Below are 21944 nucleotides of genomic sequence, written 5' to 3' on the forward strand. Positions count from 1 at the left end.
TCAAAGCAAGGCATATGAAGGAAGGTTCATAGTTGGTCTTGCCAGCTCGACTTTTTTTGTTTCGTTATCCTTTTTCCATTGTCGTCAATATACTATTTTCGATGAGTCGACGGCCTATTATTCATGGCATGCTCCATCAAGGACGATGTGATAGATCATCCCCCGATTGGTCAATGCGCTCTCAGCGTCTCCATCCGCTTCGTCGCCGTACGCCTGCCGTGGCTGTAGCAGGAGCAGATGTCCAATCACCCCAGACTGTTGATCCGCATGGGGCGGTCTCGGTGACGACCGAGGTGATCACGTTGGTACCTCCACCGGTTGCGACGGTACGTGTGACTGTTCCTGCCGGTACAGTAACAGTATTTGTTCCTCCCGGTGCTGTCACAGTCGAAGTAACCACGGTCGTGCCTCCTCCTCCTACCGGCGCCGTGACAGTAAGCGTCGCAGTAATAGTGCCTGCAGGAATGGTGACAGGAACGGTGACAGTATTTGTTCCTCCTGGTGCCGTCACGATTGAAGTGATGACACTGGTTCCTCCAGGAACTGTAACGATCCGTGTCGAAGTAATAGTACCTGCGGGAACAGTCACAGGGACAGTAATAGTGCTCGTTCCTCCTGGTGCCGTCACGATGGAGGTGACAACACTGGTCCCTCCTGGGACTGTAACCGTACGTGTCGAAGTAATAGTACCAGCGGGAACAGTCACAGGGACAGTTACAGTGCTCGTTCCTCCCGGCGCCGTCACGGTTGAGGTGATCACGCTAGTTCCTCCTGGGACTGTGATGGTACGTGTCGAAGTAATAGTTCCAGCAGGAACCGTGACAGGGACAGTAACTGGGACAGTGACCGTGTTTGTATTTCCAGGAATTGTCACCACCGAAGTCACAGTCTGCACCGGTCCAATAGCAGTTGTTGTACGTACAACGGTTTCAGTGGCTCCTGGTAGAGTGACGGTAGCTCCAGGGCCTTGCACGGTGTTTACCACCGTTGTGGTTTGAACCACTGTAGTAGTCCCAGCTGGTAGTGTGACGGTTGAAGTGGTGCCTGGGCCTGCAACTGTAACAACACTGGTTACTGTCGAGCCAGGTGACTGTTGCGTCACAGTAGGGCCTGGAACAGTTATAGTCTCTGGAGGCAATCTGACAGTGGTTGGGGTTCCTGGCTGCAACACCGTGGAGGTGACGGTCTGGCCGGGACCAGTTTGTGTCGAGGTGACGGTGACCGTAGGGCCTGGGACTGGTTGGGTGACTGTGGACACAACAGTGGTGGTACCGCCAGGAGCTTGCACAGTTGAAACCACAGTTGTTCTGCAAGTGGTCAGGAAATATCTCTGATTATGGGGGGAACGACCACAATGTTCGAGTTCGAATGACGGAATTCGCTGGAAAAGACAGTACTTACGTTGAAGGGGGTGCATTGACAGTCCGAGTTTCTGTTACCGTCGAAATGCCACCACTTACACTGGAAATAATGGTGGTTGTGAATCCACTCCCAGGAGCTGTTACTGTCCTCGTTATTGTGCTTCCACCTGGGCCGCTTCCAACAACTGTAGTCGTTACAGTGCCAGCAACACAAGAAGATCCTGTAGATCCAGGGCTAACGGGAGTGCAGCTTGACGGAGGTAGTGTGATTGTTCTGGTGATGATTGACGGTGCCGTGGATGAGTCATCCCCACCTCCTGATAGAGTGGTCGTAATCACACTGATACTGGTCACGGTATGTCCGGTACATCCTCCAGTTACGCCGCCGACATCGGTTGTAGAGCTGCCTGCGGATGCTGTCCAATCACTCCAGACTGAGGATTCTTGACGAGGGAGCACTGGATTGGCAAGGGTGAAGACACTAGTGATTATCAACACAGCAGCGGAGAACAGGGTGGGCGGACATACCTCAAAGTCCAACTGGCAAGCAATGCCGAGTATAGGAGTTTGCCAAACATCGTCGAGGAGGTGTGATCGTGAAGCCCAACGCTTTCTTGAAACGAGCGGAAGACGGATTGATTCCTGTCGAGAGATGAAGAGCTACACTCCTGGGAAGCGAGACATGCTCGTTCTTATAGCTGTTCATCTGCGCACGACTGCAAGCAGGGACAGCCTGTGGTTCCTGAATCGCTTGGTGTCTGGGTAACAGTAGCCAGGAACAATTCGAGGCTGGGATCGTCAGCTGCATATGCGGTGAAGAATAGGCCAACGTAAGGGGCTCTAACTCTTGGATTGAGGTACAGTAACAAGCGTCTTTCGCAATGCCCTTTCGATGCTGCGGCTTCTCACTGGATAACATAGTCCTGTAGTACTGCAGATGCAACCGTTGTGTGTCCACGACTTGCAAGCAGGCATTGTGACCAGCCCCCCCTTTTCTGGCCAATGAGCATAAAGACAACGAGAATCTGGGTAATTACAATCCATATTTGCACTGCTAGGGTATACTGTATTTTGGGGAAGGTATATGCCGTTGATACATCAATACCTGGAGAAGGACGCCACTTCGAGGTATGAGAGAACACGGAGACTCTTCGGCGGTCCAGTGTACACTGAGGAGATCACAGACTGGTGACACCGGCCGCAATAACACCTCTAGGTTGCGTGAAGAATGCGGGTGGAAGGGCGTGGATGTGCATGGCCACGTTGTGTTGTTTTGGAAAGAGCTCTCTCGTAGCGGCAGACATTGTACAACGACACGAAAACACATTGATAGCGTTGCTAGAGACAACAGACCAAATCCTGCTGTCCTACTATATGTTAGTCTGCGAACCTGGAAACTTCGATACCGTGTTGCATGCAAGGTTGTGTGCACACGGTGAAGGCCGAGGATCCAGCAGTCAACCCTAGTGGGATGCTGGGGCGAAGACACACCAGCCAGTTGGAAAAAGGACATCGCTGTCGATGTTGAGATCCCGAGACCTGCTTGTTTTGGTGTTTCTATCAGCACGTACCCGAGTCTTGGTGGCACAAGGTGGCGTGTCGTGGTACTTTCTCACCCGACTGGTCTGGTTGGCAAGCGAACCACGACGGCAACGTCATACAGTTCCTAGCTCAACTGAGGAGATCCTGCGCTGTGACAATATAGACAATTTCCGAGTTAACCACAAAATCGGGACCGACCTCATAGCTGGCGTGCCGCCGTTGCTCAGAATTGTCAGAGTGCCACGTCCTTCTGTTGTTCGTGGAACGAAGCAGGTCAATTGACGCTTAGTGAAGCCATCAGACAGACTGCAGCCGGGTCCTGTGTCTCAAACGAAGATTCCAGGGCCGTGCAATTGTGTAGCTTGTCTTGAGTCCAACATGAGTGTCCGAGTTCGGTGGTATCGATGTTGAATGTATCCATAAGCAAAGGTTGAGCAGCAATGACCAGATGGCCAGAGAGTATTGGTCAGTGCACTCCATTCCCCCATATGGGCCATGGCTGGTCGTGTTATCAACGTGTTGGTCTCGGGAACGGTGGGAATGTACGGCTTCGCTGATGTTGACGGATGAATCTCGCCATTTCTTGCGAAAGGTAGGCATTCCGTAACCAAAATATCCCTGATGGTCATAATGGGCGATTCCTTAAGTTCGCGCAACGACTTGGGCAACGTAGTAGTTCAATGAGAGCATTTGAATGAGCATCGGATTTGTTGAAGAGAGGATGTTTGATTGTTCAGGTATATCCAAGCATGGCTGTACGAGTATGCCTCATCCACAAAGGGGTGTCGAAAACCCCGGCTGCCACCAACGCCTTACAGCAAAACACCAACGTCATCATCATCGTCGTCGTTGTCGTCGTCGCCAAGTTCCATGACCAAGCGCTGGGTCATCTGCGCCACCAACAGGTTATACGGTCATGCTGCTAAGACCAAGCTCTCCCGTCATCCACGCAGGCATTTTGTCCAAGTCCAAACATTCCGCACCCAACTCTGCAAGGTGCTTTAAGCCCATGAAAACATCGGTGCCGGTAAATGTCAACGTAACGTCGGAAGTCCCTTGACCGGGAGGACTCGTGGCGGTTTTGATCGTCTCTACCTCTCCCCAACCTTGGATCGTTACATGGACTCGATCAAGTGCAGCATGGTGCTCCCCATCCATGCCACCAAATCTCTTTTGAACCATAGAGTGTCTTGTACTGCATTCATCCCCTTCGTCCCCCTCGATGGGCGTGCTAAGAATCTCCACGCTGGGCACTCCCTCTCCTTCTGCAAATGAGCTGTATACTCCTCCTCCTGAACCCGGCTTGCGATTGCCTTTCAATTCAACCATGGCCCGCAGTGAACGAGCAGTGAGTTTCGTGCTCTCCAATGCCCAACGATGGTGTGGTCGCGATAGTGCTTTTGGTATTGCTTCCAGCACGACTTTCTTCATGGCTGCCATATCCATTTTTGCTATGGATTTTGTCTTGGAATTTGCCGTCCCTTTGCTTCGCGAATTTGAACCAGACGCGCCAGACAGAGAGACGTAGACATAAGGACAACTGTTCGGAAGCGCGATATACATGACTCGCGCGGTATCGGTGGCATGCTTTGGCCGTCGGGGAATCTTCGACTGACCGCCACTAAAGGTCGAACTGGGAAGGAAGTAAAGCCTTATGATATGGAGGTTCTGTGGCGAGGCCATCTTGTGGAGGTGGTAATGTGCTTTCACCACTGGCGAGATTTCTTCCTTCAGCGTCGAAAGAAATGTCTGCGCCGAGATCTCAGGATACCGTGCGCCGGCGTCGTCGTAGGTGTGTTTCCGCCTTTTACGAGGAGGTTGAAGGTCCGAGTCTTCTGATGAGCTTTCCTCTGACGATACTAGCGGTACTAGACGTAGAGCGGACCATCTCAGCGCGGTGTCATTTTGCTCCAGGTGAGCAAAGTCAACCATTGCATGTTGCCGCAACGTCAACCCTCTACGCCAATCGCCGTCAATCACTCGGTCTATGACATCCCGTTTGGAAGCCAGTGACAAATCTTTCTGCAATCCCTTGTATATCTGGCGTAATTCCGTGATGGTTGCCGCCGGCGCATACAGATAATCCTCCTCGTCGGCCTCGAATACTCTGCGATTGCTGCAGAGATAAGGTGTGGAAGGTCGGTCTTCGTCGAGCCATCTTATCACGAGATCCAGTAGAGAGTCTCGTGATAGTCTACTCAGTGTTTTCGCAAGAACTGGCGTCATAGTTCAGGTATATTGAGAGGTCCGTCCGTTTGTACGGCGCGAGAAGCGAAGCATGCGTGACAGAGAAAGTCCAGAAGCGGAAATCAAAATAAACCATGAGTCATTTGCAGGTCAGCATCACGAGCTAACGAGTCATGCCGACAAAGTCACGTGAGAGGGCATGATAATCACGTGCTAAGATGCGGCGACTCTTCGCAAATTGAATTTCGCACAAGAATCGTTGAGATGTTTGGCTAGGTGAGGTAAATCCTGTGCGTTCACATGTACAAGAGCAGCTGAGCACGCAACAGTCTAACCCCCACTGCTGCAAGGATCACAACACAAAGCTAGGAACAGGATGCAAGCTCAGTGGTGAGAGGCTGCAGGGTCTATGCAGACTAGGCGATCACCAGCATTCGCTTGCTTATCGGGCACGCTACATTTTGAAGACTCTGCGGAGAGATGCGTCTGGTGTAAACCTTATTGTAGGCAGGACAAGCTCGTTCTCGGAGAAGTGTATGCGATTTGTGATCAGCTACGAGTACGAGAACATAGGAGTGAGTACAGCTTGTCTCCGTGTACACTGCGTACCAGGTACTCGTATTAGTAAGAAAGTCGTTCTGGCGAAGGTCGAAGCTCGGTGATGAGCGCTGAGTCCAGTGGGCTGTTTTGCCACAGAACAGCTGACAACTGGAGCACAGGCGCATTCATGCTCTTGGCATCCATGCATCCATCATCTTGGGTATGGAATGGCTCGGGATGCGCATATATCGGAGGGCCACTGGGACAATATGAGTGTCGAGACCATGCTTCGTCTCATCGAATTGGCAAGGAAAATAGGTCGCGGTCTCGCAGTCTTCGATCAAATTTTGGCAACGCACAAGAGTCTATCGGCTGTGAAAACCAGCACGGAAACAGCAACTCATTCCAGGAACAATCATCAAGAGGCAATCTCACTAAATACCGAGGTCGGTGTTCGCAGAATTCTCCTCGATCACGCAATCGAGAAGCGTAGAGAGCACGGGCGCAAGGGGACATGAAGCCATCAGTCATCGGCCGTAGTCATAGGTGCTCGTACCGACGGGCGCGGGTACCTTATCCGAATCGGGACCACTAGGCGCCGTAAATGCCTTCCTCGACCTAGCCTGCCGCCCATGTGTAATACAATTCTGGTGCTCGTACGAACACCCAGGCGACTCGAGCCTAGTGAGCCCACCCACCATTCCGCCGGGCATCCCACTCTCTCTGTCTTTGCCAGACTGCGCCCTTCTCGCCCTCCCCTCTGCCCTCCCACGAAACTTCCTGGCGGGGCTCTCGCACACCCGGTTCATTCACGCCCTCGCCTTCCAAAATACCTTTTCCACCTTCCTCCCTCCTTGCTTCCTACACAATCCGCAGCCCTACCGACCGTCACGTCCAAGGGTCGAAGATACATTCGCTTGTTTAATCTTTGTGCCTGCGCCCGCGGTGGTGGCCGTATTCAGATCACCGGAGCGTGGAACGGCCAACCGCCTGATTTGTCAGAGACGACTCTGAGTCTTTCGACTTCTCCTACCTTTAAAAACACAACTCGCAGCACCCCGAAATCCCTCATCGCGCCGATCTGGGAAGAGCTGGAGCGGAAAGGCGAATTGGTGGAGGTCAAAGGATAATGTCGAGTTATCGTGGCCGAACAGGGCCAAATTTCTCTGAGTATCTCAACAACTTGAATACTCTGACGCCCTACGACCAGGAGAACTTTTCGCCTGAAGAATTCGAATTGAACCAGGACTTGGCCATGTTTACCAATACCGACTTTACTCATTTTGACATTCCACCGCTGCCAGAAGATGGTTCTTTCAATTTTGACATGAACGAGAACAAGAACAACAGCGCACGTGTGAAATATGAAGACCTTTTGTCCGGGTCCGAAACTGGTCACAACTATCCACCGCCCCAGATTGAAACATCCGCGGCCGAGTCTTCTCACTACTATACCACCTACAACACCCCAATCCAACCTGCCCCTGCCCAAGGTTTTGGTGGCGTCGAGAGTCGTGGATCTCCCAACGCCGGACCATCAGCAGCAAGCCAGGCTCCCCGTAAGAAGGACTCGGTTGACCTCGGGGCCATGACCCCCGAGGAGAAGTCTCGCATTGCCGCCGAGGAAGACAAGAGGCGGAGAAACACGGCTGCCAGTGCTCGATTCCGCATTAAGAAGAAGCAACGAGAACAAGCGTTGGAGAAGACAGTCAAGGAAGTGCAGGACAAGAATTCGCAGCTGGAGGCCAAGTTGCGCCAGATGGAGGTCGAGAACAAGTGGCTGAGAGATCTGATCATGGAAAAGAACGGTCTTCAGTCGAAGGAGGAGATGGCAGCCGCGTACCAACAGTATCGCAAAGACAGCGAAGAACGCGAGGTGAGAGAGAACGATCACACCACCGGAGTTGGAACCCAATGAATATCACCCAAATTGAAAGTAAAATTGACCGTTCTTTGAGGCTACAGTATGCTCCCTATTAAACAAGGTTGGCTTTATATACATAGTGATACCAGATACATTGCCATTTTCTCAACTACCTGTCCTTTGTCTCCATGTGCTCGTTCGTCTTTTGGAGAAGTCGGCTGTTGTTAGGCAAAGAACCAGTCCAGCGCAGGTGATGCTCCGTGCAAATCGAGATTAACGCTGTGCCAGCGATGATTGATTGGTAGATGGCCGGGGTTGCACTATTAGTAATGACGAGGAGGCTCAGGACTTGTATCTGTTGCGCCTGAGCACCGCGGTTGCCTCATCCACGCGTTAAACATCGACTGAGCGTTACTTTGCCCGCACACATTCACCTCTGCCCGCTGCAACACATTTTATCTCCAGCCTTTTCCTTTCATTCTCCTTGGTCATCATCCGTTGTTCACCACAGTCTATCATCCCCAAGCGAATCGTCCTTTGCACCCTTTTCTGCTTCGCCTGCGCTATCATCCCGAGCATATCGATCAAGCCTCGCAGCCATTATCCGTTGCCGCCCGCTCACTGGCACAACTTCCGCGTCTTCCATCGCTCGCTGAGCGCTTTCCTCCAACGACTCGTAGCCATGTCGGTCTCAGTCGCCGAGCTTGACGCCACTGTCAAGGCTTTCCAAGAGGGCAAGGGTGAGATACAGAAGCAGGCCCAACAAAAACTGAACGAGTTCAAATCCAACCCCGATGCCTGGTTGATGGTGGACAAGATCCTACAAGAGTCTTCGTACATGCCGACTAAATATCTTGGTCTGCAAGTCTTGGATGATGTTGTCAACACGCGATGGAAAGTTTTGCCCCGAGACCAGTGCCTAGGAATTCGAAATTTCGTCGTCAACCAGATCCTGCAGGCCTCAGAAACTGAAGAGTCCCTCAAGGCCAACAAACTCTTCCTCAACAAGCTTGACTTGACCCTGGTCACTATTCTCAAGCAAGAATGGCCCCATCACTGGCCGACATTCATCAACGAAATCATCTCCGCCTGCCATAGTGGCTTGTCGGTTTGCGAAAACAACATGACCATTCTGCGACTACTTTCCGAGGAGGTCTTCGATTTCTCACAGGACCAAATGACTTCTACCAAGGCGAAGAATCTCAAGACCACCATGTGTGCAGAGTTTTCATCCATCTTCCAGCTGTGCAATGAAGTCCTTACCACGGCCAATTCGATCACGCTGGTCAAGGCCACGCTGGAGACTCTGCTACGTTTCCTGAACTGGATCCCCTTGGGGTTCATCTTCGAGACGAAGCTGATCGATACCCTTGTCACCCGCTTTCTGGAAGTTGATCAATTTCGCAACATCACTCTCAAATGTTTGACCGAGATCGGCGGTCTACAGCTCGGCCAGCAGTATGAGTATGACGACAAGCTCATCCAAATGTTCACCGAAACCCTAACTGTAGTTTCCAAGACCATTTCGCTGGATACTGATTTCCGTGAAGCATACGCAAAAGCAAAAGCTTCCGAACAAGAATACATCCTCAACTTGGCCATTTTTCTCTGCAACTACTTCTCGGCTCACTTGCAGACCATCGAACGCCTGCCGAACCCTGATTATCTACTGACGGGTCATTTCTATTTGATCAAAATCAGTTTGATTGATGACCGAGAGATCTTCAAGATCTGCTTGGAATACTGGAACAAGTTGGTTCAAGAACTGTACGAGGAGATGCAACAACTGCCCATAACTGAGCTCAACCCTCTTGTAAATATGGGTGTTGGTGGCCTGGCCAACGGGGGTGCACCTCATCCCAGCACTCTCGCAAACTACCCATTACGGAAACACAAGTATTCGCAGGTTCTGTCAAGCTTGAGACAAGTCATGGTAGAGAAGATGGTGCGCCCCGAAGAAGTTCTCATTGTAGAAAATGACGAGGGAGAGATTGTCCGTGAGTTCGTGAAAGAAAGTGACACTATTCAACTCTACAAGACGACACGCGAATGTCTAGTCTACTTGACGCATCTAGACGTCGTGGATACGGAGAACATCATGTCCGAGAAGCTTGCCCGCCAAGTGGACGGATCCGAGTGGTCCTGGAATAACTGCAACACACTATGTTGGGCCATCGGCTCAATATCTGGCGCCATGAACGAAGAAACCGAGAAGCGGTTCTTGGTCACCGTGATTAAGGATCTGCTTGGTCTTACGGAGATGAAGCGTGGCAAAGACAACAAGGCGGTCGTGGCCAGTAACATCATGTACATCGTCGGCCAGTATCCTCGTTTCTTGAAAGCCCACTGGAAGTTTTTGAAGACCGTCGTCAACAAGCTGTTCGAGTTCATGCACGAAACTCACGAAGGTGTCCAGGACATGGCTTGCGACACTTTCATCAAGATCGCAAACAAATGCAAACGACATTTTGTGGCGCTGCAACCTGGCGAGACGGAACCGTTCATCGACGAGATTGTGCGCAACATGCAGAAGATCACATGTGACCTCACGCCTCAACAAATACACACGTTCTACGAGGCTTGCGGTTACATGATATCGGCGCAGGGCCAGAAGAGTGTCCAGGATCGACTGATCGACAACCTAATGTCGCTACCGAACCAAGCTTGGGACAGCATCATTGCTCAAGCAAACCGCGATTCATCGATCTTGCAAGATGCTGAAACGATCAAGGTGATTGGCAACATCATGAAGACTAATGTGGCTGCATGTTCGTCGATAGGAACTTATTTCTACTCTCAAATTGGACGTATCTACCACGACATGTTGAACATGTACCGGGCATCGAGCTCCTTGATATCAGACGCCGTCGCTTCCGGTGGTAAGTGCAATTGGTCTCCATACCAGACATACTTAATACTAACACGACACAGGCAACGTGGCGACCAAGACTCCCAAAGTCCGCGGTTTGCGCACCATCAAAAAGGAGATTCTGAAGCTTGTTGATATATATGTTCAAAAGGCAGATGATCTCCAGATGGTAAATGACACAATGGTCCCCCCTCTTCTTGACGCCATTCTGCTCGACTACCAGCGCAACGTTCCGGACGCTCGAGATGCCGAAGTGCTCAGTGTGACCACTACCATCGTCCATAAGCTACATGTACGTTGGACCCCGCGAAGATCTCGACATCTGGTCAGAGATGTCCCTGTTGGAGTTTTGACTTGTACTAACGTGCTCCAGAACCTGATGGAAGACAAGATTTCTCCTATCATGGACGCAATCTTTGAATGTACACTCGAGATGATCAACAAAGATTTCCATGAGTATCCTGAGTTCCGAGTAGAGTTCTTCAAGCTTTTGCAAGCTATCAACTTGTTCTGCTTCCCAGCTCTGCTCAAGCTCGATGGACGTCAATTCAAGCTGATCATCGACTCCTGTATGTGGGCCAGCAAGCACGACAACCGAGAGGTCGAAAACACTGGGTTGACGATGTGTCTCGAATTGATCAACAACATGGCAGAGACCGATCCACAAACGTCGGGGGTTTTCTTCCAGCAGTTCTACATTTCTATTCTACAAGACGTTTTCTATGTTCTCACAGACTCGGATCACAAAGCCGGCTTCAAGTCACAATGCATGCTGCTGGCTCGTATGTTCCAGCTGGTCGAAGCCAACAAGATCTCGCAACCACTGTATCAAAATGGCCAGGCAGCGCCCGGGACATCCAACAAGCAGTTTGTCACCGAATTCACGGCCAATCTACTTCACAATGCGTTTTCCAACCTCCAAGACGTGCAAATCCAGCATTTCGTGAATGGACTGTTCACTCTTAACGAGGATGCCAACAAGTTCAAGACGCACATGCGCGACTTTTTGATCTCACTCAAGGAGTTTGCCGGCGACAATGCTGAGTTGTACGCGGAGGAACGTGAGCAGGAGAAGAAGGATCTTGCATCGGCGGAGCGTGAGCGAGCCATGAAGGTCGGCGGTCTTATCAAGCCGGCAGACCTGGATCAGGATGACGAGCTCTGACTAGAAGAAGAACTGCGGACGGAGTTTGCGGTAGGTGCCGCCGAGGACAGCCAGACGGTTCAGCCTTCGGTTGAACACTACGCCATGGAGAGTGAGATCCAAGAAGACTACGAAAGTGGATGGATGTTTTACAAGTGCTGATTGCCCTTGGCGACGGGCCAGCAGCGTCGCGATATGATAAGGCGACAATGGGATGCACTTGACAGATGTGTACGAGATTTTCCTTGCGCGATATTGAGATACCAAAAAGCATGGCCTTTTGGCAGGATACCTCTTAGATGGTCACTTGACAGACTCGGAGCGATGCACTTATGTTTTTGTGCTCGTGCAGCAAGCGGAGGTGTGGGAGCTGACATGAGTGTTCAGCTCGGCTCCATGCATGACAAGTTCTAGCGAGAAGTCGACTGGTAGAGTCTTAGATGAATCAAGCACAGTGCAGACCAGGAGGGCACTACTACTACTACTCTGCTCTCTGTTATATGAGTTAATTGGTATTGGAATTGCATCTCCGTAGATGTAACAACTATATGACAAGATGACAGTGGAGTTTGGAAGCATTCCTGAACCCATTCCAAGTTTCGTCACATCGAGGGTCTCTCGACCCGGCCACAGAGATGCCTCTTCCTCTCGCACAGACGTTCATGTGGACAAGGCTGGGTGCAGCTGAGAAGAGCGAGGGTGGTGAGGAGGTAGGCGAATGGGCGATAAGCACCAATGAACGGGCCTCGAGCCGCGCCGTCGAATATGCATGAAGCCAGATGGGTGACTGTTTGACATCACGCCTTGTTTTGAGGGTGTGTAGAGGGTGTGTAGAGGGCATGGAGGGGATGACGCAAGGAAAGGAATGCAGTGCAGAGGCTCACAAAGGGAGGCTGGGCAGTCTCGCTGCGTGTATCGGTGCCCATAAAGCCCAGGGAGACGCTGCTTACGGGCTTCAAGGAGGCCTGGCTCTAAGTAGGTAGTCTAACTAGTGCCCAGTGCCTCGGGACATTTGGCGTGGTTCGATGAGGTTTAGGCTTCAAGCGGGAGAACTCTGGGGGGAGGAAGCTCCCCTGCCGCTCCTGAGGCCCCTGACCCGCTCCTCAAGGTCACTTGATTGACTGTCTGATGTGTTCCCGGTGGCGTCGCATGCACCATCTGACAAACTGCACGCAGCCATCATCCCGCACCGCTTTCACTAATAAGTTATTTACTTGTCGTCCTCCCCTCATCCGTATATTGCGCGAATTTCCCTTTCCCTTTCCTTTTCCTGCGCGGTGATCACGATAGACTATCACAACATTAATCAAGGCCCGCGTCGATCTCAGACATCACGAATCATTCCGAAGCTGCAGTTGAACTCGAGGCCGCCACGTCAACTACACAACTACACACCCGAGAGCACCAAGGCTTCCCTCATTCACTCATTCTTGCCTCTTCTCCCGCTGCGCTCCCAGTGGTCGAACTCATTGCTGGACAAGCGGCCATTGTCGATCGGAAGGATTCAACAGAAAGAAACTGCATAATCACATCTACATCTGCATCTACATCCGCAATACCAGTCCGCCATGTCAAATCGCAATATCTCGCCACGGCCCGCAACCACCACCACCACCGCCGCCTCCTCAACAAGACATTCCCATCTCCCACCTCGAGCGACCATGAGTCCGGGCACGACCACCACCGCACGTCACGCGACCGTAGGGAGCGCCACGCAAACCATCACTCCCCCAGACAGCGCGTCGTCAAGATCGGTCTCGCCGGAACCACTGGTGCTGAGATTACGCGGGGCACACGACTCGAGTGCGAGACCGGGCACGAGGAGAAGAATCACCTGGGCTGAAGACGTCGTGGACAATGAAGGGCTCGGAAGGAAGAGCAGTAAGGTTTGCTGTATATATCATCGGCCACGAGAGTTTGGAGAAAGCTCGAGCGAGGACGACAGCAGCGACAGTAATAGTTCAAGCGGTGGCAGCGATAGTGACGACGGAGGTGCCAGGATGAGCGGGAACAGACGCGGACGGAAATACGACAAGACCAACGGACATAATCATCGTGACGGTGATGAGTGTGCTGACCATGGGCACGGACACGGACACGGACACGGACACGGACACGGACACGGACACGGACACGGACACGGACATGGTCAGGGCAAGGGTAAAGACAAAAGAAGACCGAGTCCCAATGCATACGAAAAGATGCCAAAGTATCATCCTAAAGATCCAGTGACGAGGGGATGAGGGCCGAACCACACCTACGAATGAAAAAGAGGTCAATGTGGGAACGAACTTTGACACAAAAAAAGGGCCGTGTATCAACGCCAATTTTTGGAGCACAGCACACATGGCGTGAACGTCGTGCTCGATGACATGATTGTCAAGGTTATCGAGAGGCACCGGTATGGAGGCTGGTTACGATTGATGATAACGGTCATTATGAGCAGATTGGATCTTAGGTACTATGTGCATACCGGCGAGCCCCTGCAGGTGGTGCTCAGCTTGCGCATGTACAATACGAGCGATGGTGTTTACAGGATATCAATTTGATCGCAATTGGGCATATATCTCTGTCCGTTTCTTTACTTGGCACGGCCATGCTCACCCTCTTCTACTCTTGTCTGTTCTCGTATAACCATCGCCGGAGATTGACAAACGGAGACACACCGGACCACATCTTCATCCACGTACGGTGCACCTCGTACGGGTATATTCGCCGGCTCGGACAGGTCAGTGGCTCTGATTCACCTTGCCGACGACCTAGACTGGTGAGGCTGGGTGTCGCAAGGTAGAGGACCGAGGAGAACTGGGGCCTGTGCTGTGAGCCTTACTCCGTACCGTTGTATGGACACTACAACCTACAAGGAGACTTATCAACAAACGACGATCTCGACTGAAACAGGACAAGATGAGGATTCCAGTTCCTGTCCATCCTTGCCGATCAGGTCTTACCTCGTGCACAGAACGAGTAATAGGGAATCCACAGGTCCTGAAGAAGAATGTGGGTGCAATGCTGAAACGGCCAGAGGAGCAGACGAGAGAAATCCTTGGTCGATGCACGAACTAGTATGGATAGAAGCATACATACAGTACATGAACGGAAAGCTTCTCCCTTCATGCGACGGTCTGGCAACTTCAAGTCTGCGGAGTACTTTGCTCTACTACCCACCATGTCGGGAAGACCCAGCGGGATCGACCCTGGCACATCCATGACATGAATTGAAAAACCCAAGACATCCTGCCAGGGTGTCCTGCAGGCATCATCCCGTTCTCACTTGTACAGTTCTCCATTTCATGCACGAGTCTTTCTGTATGCTCGTACCATTTCTGGGCATTCGGCCGACACCTTCTACAGAGGATTCATCATCACGGGCCATTTCCCCAGCTAGATCATCCACCTGGAGGGTCTATCAAGACGTTTCATTTGAGAGTCGCCGGAACTGCGTCGTCATCGACTCATTGGGCATCCCAAGACGAAGAATATGTCGTTTCAAGGCTTCAATGATCCCTTCTGAGGCGCATTGACTCTGCAAATCCATTTTATGAGGTTCGAAAGGCACTGCCTCGGTCCAAATTCCCTTACCGATGACACCAAAGGGAGGTGTTGTTACTTCTACAGTACGTACTGTACTTTGTCCCGGGCCTGCAGACAAAGTTCATACACCAGGGGAAAAAATGCTCGAACTCAGGTCAACTCGCCTAGAGGCGCACCATGCCTCGAGTTTCACCATACCCCGATACGAAGTATGGCGAGCTGCGTCCCTGCCTAGTGGCCGTCAGCTCGCTAAGGCGCGCCAGACACTAGGTATTCGTACTTCCTCACCCTCCCAAGCGTGAATGCACTTATGAAGCCACCGTGATGAAAACTCTGTGTCGCCCAGAAAGAGGTACGTGAAAGCCGGCTCGCCCGAGTAACGTCGCCGCCTTCCCTGTTGAAGATCTGGACAATGACAATTCTCTGAGTATCGCCGTCGGTCTCCTCATCCGGGTCAGAATTCTACGGAATGTCGGGACTCTCACGTTTATGAACGATCAATCACGTCCGAGTTGTTCAGTCTGAGTAGGGCCTCAAAGTGAACACTTCCATCCGAGTTATGCACACACCATATCGGGATATCCACCTGAGGACTAAGCTCGACCTTGGACTACGTCCTTTCGGCTTCAGAGAGTTACAAGCTGAGGATCGGACACGCTAGAATTTCAAATCACCCTCCCCAAAAGCTTGGTGGCTTGGATCACACCACTATAGTTAGCCTCTCGGAGGAGCTTCCCGTCAGAAGACCGGCCTAGAAGTTTCTTGCTACTGCAACCGCGGCTCGAATCGAACTTCGAGAATGCCTTGACTTCATGCACGAGATACAGTAACCGACAAAGTGTGCCTCTCCTTCCTTGCGAGACACAGAATCGGGGGCCAAAGCTCGACCTCTTTTTCTCAGTGTATTAGACATCGCTCAGTCTCAAGCTACTTCGCAGAAAGTTCTTTCGCATGGCACCATGGTTTGTTTGCTTTTGGCTGCCCGATAAATATCTCTGCAGTAGCTTGTATTGTACTTGCTGATCATTTCCCCTCTTCCCCGGAGGATCGAGCCCTAACTAGCCAGGCACCCAAACCTTGCAGTCCTCCTTTCTAGCCTCTAGGCTATTGTACAAATTCATAGCCTCAGGAACGGTTTCTTCACAAGTGCACTGTCCCATTGGCCGTCGTAACTTAGCGGCCGCCATTCCGCCATGCCGCGAGAAGAAGAGAGAATTTTTCTGTCTGTCCACTGTCCCAGTCATGAAAGATTGTCATCATGATATTCAAGCCAGGAGAAGAGGGATCTGCGGCCGTTGCAGTTTGACTTGGCCATTTGTCCAGTGCTGCAGTCAGATTCGTTCCGCATTGACACGAGCAAATGCTACTGTACAATCTGAGCGCATACCTCTCCTTCAGAATGTCGCGGATGACACCGTCTTGCCACCAGCAGTCCCCGTTTCCTGGCTACGCTAGATAGGATGCACAAAGAAGGCTGACATTCATTTTCCCAGGCGCTTCAAAGGGGCCAGAGATCGACGCTGGAATATTGTGTGACTGACGCTGCACATGCGACCAACAGTCCTCGTCTTTCGCACTTAAATTTGCGGGCACCGATTCGTTCTGGTTGGAACAATCACTGCTAAACCTCGGACGTTCTACTTTCACGATATCCTACTCCATATGCTTAGTGCTGGTACATGTGATCAATGACCAGTATCAGACTCGAGCCGCGGCCGAACACCCTGGGACGAGGCAATCTGCCTGGCTAGTCATAGACTCGTCACCGAGAGGACACAATGTCACGCTGTGGACATGGCCCACTTCTGCAATCATACAGTAGTCTCGAATGGCGTTCCCCGTTCTTCTTCTAGTCAAGTTTCAATGTCGTCCTTCCCCATGTTCCACCTGCCCGCCAGCCTTCGAGCAACGCCTCCCAGCTTGGGATGAAGTTCGTCGACTTCCCGCCAGTCCGAGCACTAGCAGTAACAACTGTCCAGGGTGGTGACTGGAATGTCCTGGAGAGGGAACTGCGCTGCAGCCCCTGTCATGGGTAAATCCCTTCCAACCCCAGATGGGCCGTCCCAAGGGACTGCACAGTGAACGATTGAAGGCTACCTGAATGAAAAAAAAACCATCATCTTCCCCCCCCCCGCAAAGCCCTACCGATTTACGGATACTCTGGATCGTATCAGTGAGCTCTGCTCTTCTCGTGCCTTGCCTTGGTATGTCGCGTCTCTACGGCGAATACCTGTGCTGCGCCGTGCTGCCTTTCAGATAACTACCATCATGGTGTTCTCTTCGTCAGAGCTGCGAGCCTTTGACACGGCCGAGAAGGTGGCGTCTGTTTTCTCTGTGCTCGGTGCCATGTTCATTATCTTTACATTCTTGTTGGACGACAGGTTTCGAAAGGCCATCAACAGACTTGTCTTCTTCGCGTGCTGGGGCAATTTGTTCTCCAATGTTGCCACGCTCATCTCGAGGTCAGGGATCAAGTTGGGCGTTGACACCGCCTTGTGCCAGTTCCAAGCATTCTTGATCCAATGGTGAGTCTCAGCGCCGATTGCAATCCGGAACGACCTCCTGACTTGATGTGGCCAGGTTTATGCCAGCGGATGCGTTATGGACCTTTGCCATGGCTTGCAACGTCTACCTTTCCTTCTTCCGTCGATATGATGCGACCAAGTTACGGGCATTGGAATGGAGATACCTTGTTGCTTGTTACGGGGTCCCGTTTGTGCCGGCGTTGGTATTCTTGTTCATCGATACCGAGAACAAGGGCAAAATTTATGGCGACGCTGTGGTGAGTGTTTTAACATTCATCAAAATACAACAAGCTGACCAAGGCTCAAGCTGTGGTGTTGGGTATCGGAGAAATGGAATGCCCTTCGCATCGCCACCTTTTATGGTCCTGTGTGGCTCGTCATCCTCGTCACCGTCTTCATCTACATCAAAGTCGGCATGGTTGTCTTTCGGTGGCGAAAGAAGCTGATCTCTATGAACCAAAGCGACAGCAGGGATGTAGCAGTCCGAAAAGATGTCCCTATGCAGCGAGAATACTCGATGAACAACCTGTCCCAGACGAGGTATGAAGTCCCGATTCACGGCCAAGTACCACATTTTCCGGACCACAAGAAGGCCATAGCTTCCCCAGGGAACGGCGACTTCGACGATGCCCTCCGAAGCCCGACTACACTCAAAAGTCCCACTCATGCGAGATATCCCTTGGTGGAGGAGAGCTTCCCTGAACGGCGAACGGGTGTGGTCGTGGACAGACCAAGCGTCAAGGGGGTGGATGCTAACAAAGCCGCCTTGAGTTACTGCAAGACGGCAATGCTGTTTTTCATTGCCTTGATCGTTGTCTGGTGAGTACAATAGAAGATCGCCAGTTGCCCCCTTGGGAGCCAGCAAGACTAACCTTTGTGTCACCAGGGTGCCTTCGACGATCAATCGAGTCTACACCCTCGCGAAACCAAACGACCCCCAGTTTGGGCTCGAATTCGCCTCGGGGCTGGTGCTCCCATTGCAGGGATTCTGGAACACCCTCATCTACATCGTGACCAGTCTCCCAGCATGTCGGGCACTATTGGAGGATATTGTGAGCAGAGCGCGGGGACGAGCTGGTAGTGGTAGTGGTGGTGGTGGTGTTGGTGGCCCTTTTTCAGGTGCACAACTGCGTTCTGAGTCACTGGCGTCGACTAGGAGCGCGCACCAGCCGTTGCCTTCCAATGATGACCGGGCTGATATTATGGTGAGTTATGATGGCAAGAATCGGATTGTACGACACCACTCTAGGATGCTGTCTGGGGATGCCAATAGTGCAAGCAGCATTATCAGTTATTTGCCAGCTCGATGAGACCCAAATTTATCTATGAGGAGGATTCTGCTGGATGTCCATCATTTCTTGACGCTTGCCCTTGTATGTGTACAATAATGTGTATAGTAGCAGTGTATTTATATCACGTTGTAACCTAGTACCTGAGGTACCTAAGTATGGGACATCCCGTTCCCCATGGACTGACGCGAAAAAGCCATGAAATGAGTAACTACCTCAGCCCTCGCCGGGATGCGTTGTGGCTGGAAGAAATAAGTGCAAAGGAACTAATGCTGACAAGGTTGTTGGACACCAGGCAAAGGCATTGGCCTTTTTCGAGTCCTTTTCGTTCGTCCCTTGCAGTCCCTCACACACAACCATCCAATAGCATTCTCAGAGTCTAGGACTCCCGTCTCGTTCGAAAAGCACTTTCTGACTGCAGTGGTGAATCAATGCCCGTCAGAAACGACTGGTGCCCGGACATTGTCGGTGGCGTGTTCCTCCGCATGCAAGGTGATTTTGACCAAAACTACCTACAAAATAACTAAGCCACTCGCTCACACTCGGTTCGTCCTCAGTTGTTTTGTTGCCAGCACAGCCCGCTTTGTCAAAAGCTCGAGGCGACCACACACGTGTGTCATGACTCCGAGAGTCTGTCGCCGCGGCATACACTGCCCTATCATTAAGCATACTAGCCCATCGGTGACCGCATGGAGAATCCCGTGTCTGAATATGATGAAGCTGCGGTCGGCACCGCCGTCGCCCTTCCGAAGGAGAAAACATAAGGACATTGTGCACTGATGGGAGATCACCTTCTCTTCCACGATTGATCTCTCTCCCTTCCACACCTTTAGTGAGCGCTCGACTACTCGAATCGGAAACACTTGAACTCTCTGAAGCCACTTCCGGCCCACTTTGAAGTCCTGTGTGTGCGTGTGGGATCGTGCAGCTGGAGACACTACTTTGGCCTTTCAGCGACCGTTCTACCGGCTCCCAACACATTTTGGCTGATCTGGTTCACTCCTCGCCGGCACTGTTCTCAAACATAGCTCAGGTGTACTAAAGTCATTCCGCCTTGCGCCGGATCCAATCACTGTTGTTCCGGGCCGAGAGGGTGTCTTGATCCTCCTCGAACTCAGATCTTCTGGGAAACTCTGAACAAAAAGGCACTGGCGATGACTTCGGCCTTGATGCCAGCCTACACGGATAGGGTAGCATATGGGTCGCACTCAGCTCGATACTCACACCACCCCTACCACCAAGAGCGTCCACCATTGTTGTCAACCGATGTCGATGCCATTGTGGGGACTGCACATGTGCAAAAGGCCGGAGCGTTTGTTCCTCGGACGGCTGAAGATTGGAACGTCCACCGCGATGTGATCTCCAGCCTGTACGAGGAGTTGCCGCTACGTGAAGTGCAGAGAATTATGGAGACGAACTATAACTTCAAAGCCACGTGAGTGAACCCCCGCTTACAGTATCTTTGCGTCAAGCATAAGGTATAAGATATGTAAGAGAGAGTGTGCCCCCGAGCTGATCGATCTTTATAGAAAGCGGATGTACAACACCCGCCTGAAACGGTGGGATATCTGGAAGAACTACCGTGCCGAGGAGAAGGAGGAACTTGCCGGTCGCATCGCCCAAGCACATGTTGAAAACCGACCAATCGACACCATCAATTTCAGGAACAAACCTGTCAAGGTTAACCGTGTGTTGAGGCATTGCAGAACCACGGCTCGGAAACGCAGGGGGTCAACGACGCTTGAGGTCTCCAAGGTCAAGAAAGGAAAAGGATCCGAGGCATCGTCTGAAGACTCGACGGACTCAAACAGAGGCAGCACGGATCGAGACGAAATGGTTCGTGTGCCGAGGTCGCTCGGGGTCAACATGACACGTAGGACTCCACGATCCGGGAGCTCCTCAAGTGGCTTTGTCTTGCTCACTCCAGAGTCAGGAGATACCAGTGCAACCATCCTAACCCCCTCAGCATCCGGGTTGAGCGACAATGAGGTCGTGCCGTACATCACCGGTGGCCAAGCTACCCAAGAGGATCAAGTACCGAGCCCGGATCCACCTATCTTTCCAGCAAAGGGCCCGATAAATGTCGAACTCATCCTTAACCAAACCCAAACATATTACCTGGCTCACCTGGAGTCCATACGGTCTGAAGCGACGGATATCTACAATGTGACTGCCGCGTCGAACTTGTTCTGGTCGAATGTCAAGTCGGCCATTTATTTTCTGAAGATGAAAACGCCGACACTGGCATGGCCGCTGTTCAACGAGGCATGTGGACTTGTTGGAGACGTGCTCAGCAATTCACCAATCTTGTTCTTGAATAGTGTTTTTGCAGTCCTCTCCCCGGTCAACACTCGCATATGCCCATTGGCTCGCAGCACATTGCTCCGGCATCTGTCAAACATGGCTTCGATCAAGTTGACCCCGCTTCACCCCCTGGCCATCTTGTTCCGCGAGATAGCGCAGGAGGATGAATTTGGCTTCACGTCCGAAACTGCAATGTTGGTCACGCTGAATCTGCTACGCCAACATCTCGGAGGCGACCATACTGGAACCTTCACTGTTCAGAGGTCGCTGATCAGTCTGCTGCGCCGTGACCAGCGCCTTGTAGAGGCGAAGCAGCAGAGCGAGGAGCTGGTCAGAACGACGGAGCAAGCTTTGGTGTCGCAGGTCGGGCTTGCGATCCAGGCGAAGAAGCCCACGAGCATCAGCATGACGGAACTGTGCATTGCCATGACGGAGCTTGTGCACGTATACATTGACATGAAGGAATATGCGGTGGCCAAGGACATTTGTGACAAGGTGATTCAGAATTACAAGATGATCCAAGGCCCGAGTTTTCCGGACAGTCGGGCGGCCTATGCAATGGAGGACATGGCGCAGCTCAGTGAGCAGTTGGGAGACAACGGTGGCGCCACGTACTGGTTGGGACAGGCTATGGAGGCGAGTTGCTTGCTGAGGGGTGAAAGTGATGCGGCGACCCAGCACGTCAAGAATAAGATGGATGAGTTGGTGAAGAAGATGGTGGTTACATGTGGCTGACACATTTTCCTAAACCTTGCTGCGATCTAGCTCATCAGATGAGTTGAGTT

General features: G+C 51.8%; 7 protein-coding genes across 7 annotated transcripts; 5 read left to right on the forward strand and 2 right to left on the reverse strand.

The window, feature by feature from the left end:
• Positions 1–181: 181 nt before the first annotated feature.
• PV08_06752 (uncharacterized protein) lies at positions 182–1939 on the reverse strand (the record flags this gene model as incomplete). Its single annotated transcript, XM_016381085.1, has 3 exons — positions 182–1307; positions 1402–1842; positions 1890–1939. The coding sequence occupies 3 exons, from the start codon at positions 1937–1939 to the stop codon at positions 182–184; spliced, it is 1617 nt and encodes a 538-aa protein (XP_016234187.1).
• A 1870-nt stretch (positions 1940–3809) lies between these two features.
• On the reverse strand, positions 3810–5129 carry PV08_06753 (uncharacterized protein; the record flags this gene model as incomplete). The annotated part of the gene is made up of 1 exon (XM_016381086.1): positions 3810–5129. One exon carries the CDS (start codon positions 5127–5129, stop codon positions 3810–3812), a length of 1320 nt encoding a protein of 439 aa, XP_016234188.1.
• Positions 5130–6759: 1630 nt separating this feature from the next.
• Positions 6760–7548, forward strand: PV08_06754 (uncharacterized protein; the record flags this gene model as incomplete). Its single annotated transcript, XM_016381087.1, has 1 exon — positions 6760–7548. One exon carries the CDS (start codon positions 6760–6762, stop codon positions 7546–7548), a length of 789 nt encoding a protein of 262 aa, XP_016234189.1.
• Positions 7549–8176: 628 nt separating this feature from the next.
• Positions 8177–11528, forward strand: PV08_06755 (uncharacterized protein; the record flags this gene model as incomplete). Its single annotated transcript, XM_016381088.1, has 3 exons — positions 8177–10373; positions 10426–10655; positions 10737–11528. 3 exons carry the CDS (start codon positions 8177–8179, stop codon positions 11526–11528), a joined length of 3219 nt encoding a protein of 1072 aa, XP_016234190.1.
• Positions 11529–13075: 1547 nt separating this feature from the next.
• PV08_06756 (uncharacterized protein) lies at positions 13076–13750 on the forward strand (the record flags this gene model as incomplete). Its single annotated transcript, XM_016381089.1, has 1 exon — positions 13076–13750. One exon carries the CDS (start codon positions 13076–13078, stop codon positions 13748–13750), a length of 675 nt encoding a protein of 224 aa, XP_016234191.1.
• Positions 13751–17309: 3559 nt separating this feature from the next.
• Positions 17310–18876, forward strand: PV08_06757 (uncharacterized protein; the record flags this gene model as incomplete). Its single annotated transcript, XM_016381090.1, has 4 exons — positions 17310–17566; positions 17622–17823; positions 17874–18385; positions 18453–18876. 4 exons carry the CDS (start codon positions 17310–17312, stop codon positions 18874–18876), a joined length of 1395 nt encoding a protein of 464 aa, XP_016234192.1.
• A 1133-nt stretch (positions 18877–20009) lies between these two features.
• PV08_06758 (uncharacterized protein) lies at positions 20010–21894 on the forward strand (the record flags this gene model as incomplete). The annotated part of the gene is made up of 2 exons (XM_016381091.1): positions 20010–20290; positions 20385–21894. 2 exons carry the CDS (start codon positions 20010–20012, stop codon positions 21892–21894), a joined length of 1791 nt encoding a protein of 596 aa, XP_016234193.1.
• Positions 21895–21944: the final 50 nt, after the last annotated feature.

Source organism: Exophiala spinifera (assembly GCF_000836115.1).
Source record: "Exophiala spinifera strain CBS 89968 unplaced genomic scaffold supercont1.5, whole genome shotgun sequence".
Taxonomy (NCBI): Eukaryota; Fungi; Ascomycota; class Eurotiomycetes; order Chaetothyriales; family Herpotrichiellaceae; genus Exophiala; species Exophiala spinifera.